This window comes from Tupaia chinensis, unplaced genomic scaffold, assembly GCF_000334495.1.
Source record: "Tupaia chinensis unplaced genomic scaffold, TupChi_1.0 Scaffold000159_1, whole genome shotgun sequence".
NCBI lineage: Eukaryota > Metazoa > Chordata > Mammalia > Scandentia > Tupaiidae > Tupaia > Tupaia belangeri.
This window is the reverse complement of record NW_006159630.1, coordinates 8,586,815-8,596,308: the sequence shown is the minus strand read 5'-3', so window position 1 is coordinate 8,596,308 and position 9,494 is coordinate 8,586,815. Positions and strand designations below refer to the sequence as shown.

Here is a 9,494-nt window from a genome sequence, read left to right as displayed (position 1 = left end):
ATGGCCAAAGAGACAGAGAGAGAGAGAGAGAGAGTGAGAGCGAGAGCGAGAGCGAGAGAGAGAGAGAGAGAGAGAGAAAGTGAGAAATCACCCCCGGGGGGATGGCCACACTGCAGTCCCTTCTCCTCCATTCTCCTGTAGGGATTTTGGGCATGCATGCACATGCACCTGGCATAAGTTTCAAGCCATCAGGTGTGGGAATCAAACCGTGGTTGACCATGTGGAAGTCCAGTGACATAACCATTAGACCATCTGCTGGTCCCTGCCGCATTCGTATTCAATTTCCATCATTTAAAGGAAGCTCTGCTGGAACCCTAACGGCCAGGCATCACCAAAGCCATGGATGGGGCCGTGCGTGGACGCCTGCCCCCCTCGGGAATGGTAACAGCCCCAGGTGTGGAGGGCAGAAGGAAGGACGCCGCTGAACTGGCACAGCTCACCGCTGTCGGGAGGCCGAGTCGCAGCAGTGCCAGCCCGAGCCGCGCGCGCTGTGCACGGTGTCCCGTTTGCATCACGCGTGGAATCTCCACACTGTCCCTGAGAGGCGGGCGTGGGAACTGCCACCCCCAGTCCACAGAGGCAGAGGCCGCAGCCGAGGGACAGAGACCGCAGCTGGGCCTTGCCCGGCAGCCTGACCCCCCCTGCCCTGCTGGCCGTTTGAGGCAGCCCCTGAGGCCTGCGGCGCCCGAGCTGGTGTGTCCGTGACGTGCAGGACACACGCCTGCGCCCCCACCTCTCCGTGTCCTTGCTGAACTGGCCCTTCCCCACGTCGTTGACGGCACAGAGACGGAACTGGTAGGAGCGTGCGGGGACCAAGCCCTTGACCATCACCGAGGTAGCTTCAGGGTCCACGCTGGCCAGGAGCACGGTCCAGGGGGCATCTGCAGGGACAGAGGTGGGGCAGTTGTGACGCCTTGCAGCCTCGTCCGGCTGGCAGAAGAGTGAATGCCTGTTTGGCCCCGTAGGGTCCACATGGCACTTTTCTGGGTCCTATTGGCCCAGGACCTCGGGGGCTTGGAGGGAGCTGGGGACCAAGCTCGCCGAGACAGAGCCTTCATCATCTCCCCCCCATATTGATGTGCCCCAGGTAAAACATACTGATAACACCATTTGGATTCCGCCTGTGAAGTCTGCAGTCTGCAGCGTGGGGACTCGGAGAATAAAAATAAAAATAAAAATAAGAGCCGCTTCTGGAACTGCTGCTGCGCCCTGCCCTGAGTTAAGCATCTCTCATGCATTAGCCACCCAGCTGCACATGACCCGATGGCAGAGGCCACTGTCCCTCCTACACGCCAGGAAGAGAGGCTGCCCAAAGACCCAGAAGCAGGACTGAGGAGCCGGGACTCAGCCCAGGCTGCCCCGCGCCGGGCTGTGGTGAGTGCAGGAGGGTGACTGCAGGAACCTTACTGTTCTCTGACATCTCCAGGATGTAGCGGATGAGCGGACTGTTGCCGTCGAAGGGCTTGGCCCACGTCAGGTTGATGGCCCGCCTCTCTGTGGTGCTGAGGGTCGCCACGGGGTGCTCGGGGGCGTGGGGCAGTTGCCTGGAGGAGAGAAAGGTGTGCTGGGCTCTGCACCATCTGCAGCCCAGGGACAGGACTGGGGGATGGGCGTGTGCTTCCACGACACCTGGCTCTCTGACATGAACCTGGCCCTGGGTCCTGCCTGGAGAGTCACCTTGGAATTGGGCCCACCTGCCTCCAGCCATGCTCGGAGCTTCCCTGAACCGGGTGGGAAGCCTAACTGAGCCGAGAGGAAGGCCTAGAGGTGTCCTTTTGCTATTGCACTGTGGCCAGGAAGACCTGGACCAGGTGAGTTAGAAGGAATGAGTGGTGGCAGAAACATGGAGGGCCGCCCTTACCTGACCCGCAGGTGGGCACTGCGGGAGTCATTGCCTCCAGCAGAGAGCACCCGGCAGGTGTACGTGCCGATGTCCCCCGACCACGTCTGTGAGATGTGCAGGGAGCCGTTCTTGTCCAGGCGGATGCGGGGGTTGCTGTCCACGCCCAGGGTGGCCCCGTCCTTCTCCCAGACATACCTAAGCATGAGAAGCACCCTTAAGTAAACAGAGGGGGGAGGTTCCTGGGGGGTGAGCTCAGCCCAAAGGGGAAGCCCCAGAGGTGGGTTTCCCAGGCCAAGTCCAGGCCACCGTGGTCCTCCGGCCTCCTGGCTGGGAAGGGAACGGAACTGGGGAGGAGGACTGAGGAAGGCCAGCGCCTGCCAGGAGTTGGCACACTAAGTCATTATTGGTCATTTACACCTTCAGTTCAGGTTGGGTCAACGCCTGTCGTTACTTCTGGCCAAAAGCCATCGTGAAAGAGCCAGTACCGAAGGCCAGCAAGAGGGAATCCTCTGAGGAGGCGGAAGGACAGAGCTGGAAGAGAAGGCACTTTCGCCCACACCAGCTTGGAATTAATTTCATGGAGGGGAATCATTAGGTCGATGCATCACAAAGACAAATTGGCCTCGGTGTCCAAAAAATCACTTCAGGTGTGGTCAGTGAGTACAAAGAGGGCCTGGAGAAATCACACATGCATCGGAGCCTGACAGTGAGAAGTGTGTTCTCTGGCATTGTGCTTGAGGAAATGTAGCGTCATCACCGTCGGCAACAGCCTCTGAGCGCCAGCGCTGGTGTGCAGGACGTCGTGCCGTCCCCCGGGGAGGCTGCCCTGGATTCTCAGCACAGGGCAAGGAGGTGACCGAGGTACCCTGTGGGTAACTAGTCAACTGGGGACAGGGTGGGAGGCCTGCGTCACAGGGTCCTGGGACTATCTGGGTGTAGAGAATGAAAGATCACCAGGGAGAGCGAGGCAGTAACATTGTTAACTTACATTAAAAACAAAAACAAACACAAACCACCCAGGAAAATAGAAAGTACAGATAAGAAAAAGAAAATGAAAAAGGAGAAGAAATCGCAAAAGCGCTCCAATAAGGAGAATCATGATACACATTCGAGTGTAGTCCTCCGGCCTTGTCTCCCACCGACGGGGAGCATGCCGGGCTACGGCTCTGCAGTCCGACTCGGACTCCAGGCCGGTGCTGCCTCTGCCGCCCACGTGCTTTGAGATCTTGGGTAAGTTCATTGAACCTTGCTGTGCCTCTGTTGCCTCATGAGCACCACGAGGAAATACCTCCACTTCAAGAGGCTGCTGTAAGATCATGCACTCTGGGTTATGGTGCATGTGTACTGGTATTCTCAGGGAGGCCTCTGGACTCGAACCAAGGCTCTTTCCCATGTAGGTCCAGGTGCACTTCTACTGTGCCATTTCCTAGCCCTTAAGTAAAGTTTTATTGGGAGATAGAAATGCCTATTTGTTTACACAGTGTCTATGGCCACTTTGTACTACAAATACGGAGTTGAGTAATGGTGAGGAAGACTGTAGCCTCTCAAAGCCTCAAGTACTTGCTCTCTGGCCCCTTTACAGAAATGGTTTTGTCATCTCTACCTCTTCAGCCTGTTTTTTCCAACAAATCAATTCTGTAAAAAGAACAAAAATGAAAACAAAAGGAAAGACAGAAATCAAAAAGGATAAAAAGTGGTGCTGGGACCACCAAAAAATCAGTCTAGACACAGACTTTATACCCTTCACACAAATTAACTCAAAGTGGACCACAGACCTAAACATAAAATGCTAAATTATTCAATTCCTCAAAGATAATATAGGAGAAAATCTAGAAGACCTAGGATTTGGCGATGACTTTTCAGATACGACACCAAAAGCACATCTGTGAAAGAAAGAATTGATAAGCTGGACTTCATTAAAATTTTAAAAATCTGTTCTTTGACAGAGATTGTCAAGAAAATAAAAAGAGCAGCCACAGACCGGGAGAAGATGATTCCAAAAGATACAACTGACAAAAGATTGTGATCCAAAATATAGTTAGAGAACTCTGGACATTCAATGATAAGAAAGCGAGTAACACAACTGAAAAAATGTGCCAAACTCCTTGACAGAGCCTCACCAAAGAAGATACACAGAAGGCAGATAAGCACATGAACAGATGCTTCACACACCATCTTTCATCTGGGAAAAGCAAATCCAAACAGCGAGATGTCTCTACACGCTTATTACAGCGGCCAAAATCAGGACACTGACAACATCAGATGCTGGTGAGGATGTGGAGCAACGGGAATGCTTACTCACAGCTGGTGGGAATGTAAATGCTATGGCCACTTTGGAAGACAGTTTGGTAGTTTCTTACTAAACTAAATCCAGTCCTCTCTCAGTATCTGTAGGGGACTGGTTTCAGGACCTGCTATCCCTTCCACAGGATACCCAAACCTGTGGATGCTCAAATCCTCACCGTGGGCCTCTTTATTTATATAAATTAGATCCAAGGAAATGAAATCTGAGGTTGGCTACATACCTAGATGTGTAACTTGCAGATATAAAGAATAGACTATATACTTACTATCATTTTCCATAGTAAGACATTAAGAAAAAAAAAGCCAATTTAACTTAGGATAGAAATTTTCCAAATAATCTGCAATTATACAACTGGCTTTCTCTCTCTCTCTCTCTCTATATATATATATATATATAATTTTTTTTTGGAGAGGTTTTTGTTATAGGGTGTGTGCGCTCTCCAGAAAGACAGAGAGACAGAGAGACAGAAAGCGAGAAATCACCTCCCAGGGGGGATGGCTATGCCGCAATCCCATCTCCTCCATTCTCTTCCCGGGATCTTGGGCACGCATGCACATGCACCCAGTGTGAATTTAAGTCATCAGGTCCAGGACTCGAACCATGGTCGACTACATGGGAGTCCAGCCACATAGCCATTATGCTAACTGCTGATTCCACAACTGGCTTTTAAACAATTTTAATAAATGGTTTTCAGGGTTCTCTTAGCTTTTTTTTTTTTTTAAAGAATTATTTATTTAATTTTATTTATTCATTCATTCATTTTAATTTGACTAGAGAGAGACAGAGACAGAGAGGGGGAAAGTGAGGATGCAAGCCACCAGGTCCAGGACTCGAACTGTGGTCAGCCTTACGAGAGTGTCCAGCACCTCAACCACCATGCCATCTGCTGGCCCCAGGGTTCTTTTAGCTTTAAATCATAATACATAGTCCTCAAGAAATCAAAGATGTGCAAAAATATTGATCTCCAAGGACATTCAAAATGGTATTTCTTAATATTAGCAAAAACGTAAAAATAATTCAAATGCCCTCCAGTAGGGAATTGGTAACAGACTTTACACCACATTCGCACACGCACTGCTGAATAATTAAGTACCTGACGCTTCCCCCTTCATTCTCGTTTCAATGTTTTTAGTATTTTAAAACTTAATTAACTAGTTATTTTTAAATTTATAAATATAACTGAGTTTATGGGGGAAAAAAGGATAACATTTATTAGCATGAGAAGAGAGTCAAGAAAAGATTTTTAAGGGAAAAGGCAGATTAAGAAGCAGTGTGTTTCTAATTTTTAAAAATAGCACCCAAATATTATTGCTAAGTCACTAGGGAGAACAGATCATGCTACTTCTCTCCACATTATTATTATTATTATTATTTTATTTTTGTTTATTTCCATTTTCTCAGTTTTACCCCTAAAATAAAATGGATGGTTGTCTACTAAAAAGTAAAAATATTTACTAATATGAATTCTAAAGTGGATTGTTCAGATTGGACTAGATCTGGGCTCAGACACCAGACAGAAGTGTTTTCTTCTAGAATTTTTCTAAAGGGTTCTCCCTAGGCCTTCAGCCCTGGCCCTGGCTTATTCTGAGAATAAGCAACTCAGGAGGGAGTGGTCCCCACTTAAGCTGATTTGGTCGTTCAAATCCTTTTTAGTCGTCTGCTTCAGGGATACTCTTGAGTTTTATGGCTAGAACAGGGTTTTCAATCCTGGCCACATATTAGAATCACCTGGGGAGTTTTTGTTGTTGTTTTTCCCAGAGCGTGCGTGTGCTTGCCAGAGTGAGACAGAGAGACAGAGAGAAGGAGGAGGAGGCAGCCCCCAGTGGGGCATGGCATGCTGCAGTCCTTTCTCCATGTCTTCATCTTGTCTGGATTTTGGCACACGCATGCACACACACACACACACGGTGTTTTTCAAGCCACTGGAACCAGGATTAAAACTACACCGTTGGCCACGTGGGATCTAGTTCCCTTAACCAGCTTGCTCCCTGAGGGGCTCTTGCAAAGTGCTGAGGTCTGGGACCCACCCCGCCCCTGAGATTTACCTAAAGCAGGTGGGAAGCACCCCCCACCCCACAGTCCAAGGAAGATGGGCTGGGGTGGGAGATAGGGCATAGACTTGGGCATAGACTTTGCCTGTCTGAGGGATGAGAGAGCGATTCTGCCCTCCCCTCCTCTAGGAAAGATTGCCCTACACAGTGAGGTTCACTCATAGGCGAGGACCCCCCAGTAACCTGAATCAGGAGTTTCCTGCTGGCATGTTGCTGAGTCGGGGTGGGGGACCCTAGGCAGTGAGTCTGCAGATACATTGCAAGGGATTTCTGACTCTCTTTGTTCATTGAGAATTGTCTGGAGGGACCAGCAGGTGGGGTGGTGGTTAAGGCGCTGGATGCTCACATGGCCAACTGCGGTTCAAGTCCCAAACCTGGCGGCTGGAAAATCGTGCCGCGCACGTATATGAGAGCCCCAAATCCCAGGGGGATAATGGGAGGAGAAGGGATTGCAGCATGGCCACCCCCCTGGGGGGGTGCTTTCTCACTTTTCCTCTCCCTGTCTCTCTATGGCAAGTACATGCTCCCTGTGGGGGGAAGAAAAAACTTAAAAAAAAATTGTCTAGAGAACGAATGAGTATTAAAGGCATATCCAAATATAAGTAGATGACATTTTTACAAAATACCAATTCAAAGCATTCCTGAGTTAATCTAGCTTTTTGTTATTACCGAGTTTTTCAATTAATGGCTGTTAAAGCAGAGCGTGGGCATAACGTCGGGGTCCGAGACTCACAGCGGTATTCCATGCGGGTTCTCGCTGCGGAGCCTTTTACAGCTGGCTTATTAATTTTTCAAAAGAAAAATCTATTAAACCCAGGAATAAACATATTTTGGATTATCTGGAGCCATTATTCTGACTACGTCCATGTGATTCCCAGGCTCATGTCTGCATTTGTGCGGGAGCCTGTGATGACCCTGCAGAGGACCAATGTCTGACAGTTAATGAGGTGTTTCTTAATCCCAGGCGGGCCCTGTATTCTCTGCGTCCTGTCCTCATCTTTAAAGCCCCTCTGCTAACCTTGGCTCCTGGGGGCGGATTTGATGGCAGTGTGGACTGTCATATGCCCAATGGCCACCAGATGGCACCCCAGGACGCAGTCCCTCCTGGAGGGAGGGAGCAGCAGGGAAGCCTGCTTTCTAAGCAGAGCCATTGCCAGCCTCTGCCCTCCCGGAGCCAGTTGCTTGGACAGGAATACCGCTCACGGGATAGTGTAGACGTGGGAATGTGTACTTCTAAGGAAGCAGTCGCATTTCCCTCACCACCTGAAGCTCAAGGAAAGGGAGGATTTCCCTTGGAGAGGGACGGGGCGATTTCCTCCCAGTTTTAGTTCCCAGAAGCCCTCCCTGTGGGGTGGCCCAGGTGTCCTCTTCAAGGCTTGGGAGGGCCTGGCCTTCATGACTTTCCTGGTTCTGGGGCCTGGCTATGTGCCCAGACTCTCCAGAGGCTTCCGGTGAGTTCCCGAGAGGCCCCGTTCCTTGCCCAGGACCAGCTTCCCCATGGTGGGAAGAGGCCCTCCTAGGGGAGTCCTCTGCTGCCCCAGCCCTACCTGGCCCATGGCCCTTACAGACCCTCTGCTGACTGCCGGGTGGCAGAGGGTCTGAGACTCGGGGTGGTGTGGGGACACGCTAGTAGCGTGTCTGGGCCTCAGTGAGCCCCTGCGGGCTTCCACCTCCTCTGACCCAGGTGCCTCGTTCTGTCCCTGTCCCCTCCCCCTCCCCGGTGCCCCTCTCCTCCCCACAGCTGCCTGATCCAATGCAAGACACCTGGTCCCCAAGGGTTTGTTTAGTGTCCTGCATCTCAGGCAGGGCTTGGCCTCCAGGGACACCTACTTCCCTGCTCCTGACACTGGCCCATGACAACCCTCCCCTCTCTGGCCTGGAGCCCGGCCACCGTAGAGGGAGTACCTGACAGTCACGCGGGGGTCGTGGGTCGCTCCGCACACCATGGAGGCCTGGGTGCCCTTGATGACATTCTGGTCCTGGGGGGGCCTGGTGATGCGGGTCCGGGCTGGAAGACACGGTGGAGAGCGTGGTGAGAGGGATGCGGCCCAGAGCCACTGGAGTCAGGTGGGTGAGTGGGAGGGACACACCCTCAGGTGACTCAGCCCGAGGGCTGCCAGGGTGGCAGTCCCAGACCAGTCACCGGAGCCACACTTACACTGTGGACCCAAATATTTTACTCTTACCAATCCGTGTAAGGGGATAGAAACGGAAGTCTGAGGGCAAGAGCACCAGGCCATATTGCCAGCATCTCAGTGGTCCAGCGGGGTGTGAAGGGGGCCCCTGCTCACAGCCCAGTGTTCTGCCCTTCCACCCTGCCCAGGCCCCTTGGCTCAGCCCAGACAGGCCCTGTCTGTGCGTCTTGGGGATGAGGGGTCCCATGTTGGAAGGGGCTCGAGTCCCCGGGGAGCAGGGGCTTAACTGGCCGTGGCCTGTCTGGGCAGATACCACGGGGTCCAGCCACACCACGGGCCGACGTCTCGTCTACGGCTGCGTGTTCAATAGGACGGGAGCTGACGGAGCCGCTGTGCCAGGAACTGTCTGGCCCACGAAGCCTAAAATATCTACTCTCCGGCCCTTGACGGAAACTTGCCAGTTTCCACCCTAAGTCTATGACGACAGCTCTTTGGTCATCTCGATGTTCTCAGCTCCGCCAAGCGTGGTGTGAACATGGGGTCACAGCGCCTTACTGGTAGAACCTCCCCCTTCCTGACCCCTGGCCAGCCTCTGAATTAATCTGTCACTGTCCCTGGGAGAACGTGAGCCTGGACTAAGATAGGTGTCACATGTGGCGATGCCGGCCGTGCGAGCGTGTGCACGAAGACGCTCCATGTCCCCAGCACCCGTGTGCACGCGTGGACAGATGTGCACAGCCCTCGGCTCTGCACACTCACCCCACACGACCAGGTCTGCCGAGGCCTCGTCGACGCCCCTCGAGTTGGTGGCCAGGCAGGTGTAGGTCCCGGCGTCGGAGATGTGCGTGGGGCTGACGAGCAGGCTGCCCGACTCCAGGAGCGTGAAGCGTGGAAGCTGGACAGAGCCGCTGGCCAGGATCCGCTCCCCTGGGGACAGGAGGCAGGCTCAGCCCTCGGCCCGCCTGCCAGGCGACCCCTTCCCTGGCTGCCCCAGGGCAGGCTCCCAGCTCTGGCAGTGCCCTACGGTGACATCTGTCCTTAGGGTGGGGGTTTCTGGCTTGGACATGACACAAGGGCATGGGGTCACCGAGCAGGTATCTGGGCGCCGTCTGCCCTTCTCTGCGGCAGGCCACGCACCGTCTCCTGATGGCGTGAGTGGC

General features: G+C 52.8%; 1 protein-coding gene across 1 annotated transcript in view; it reads right to left on the bottom strand.

Moving 5' to 3' along the window:
* SDK2 (sidekick cell adhesion molecule 2) overlaps nucleotides 1-9,494 on the bottom strand; it is a 131,090-nt gene that overhangs the window by 82,927 nt on the left and 38,669 nt on the right. Inside the window, 5 exon segments of the mRNA XM_027770819.1 lie at nucleotides 734-881; nucleotides 1,408-1,544; nucleotides 1,862-2,038; nucleotides 8,105-8,207; nucleotides 9,094-9,261. Of these exon segments, the coding sequence (XP_027626620.1) occupies nucleotides 734-881; nucleotides 1,408-1,544; nucleotides 1,862-2,038; nucleotides 8,105-8,207; nucleotides 9,094-9,261 (733 nt within the window).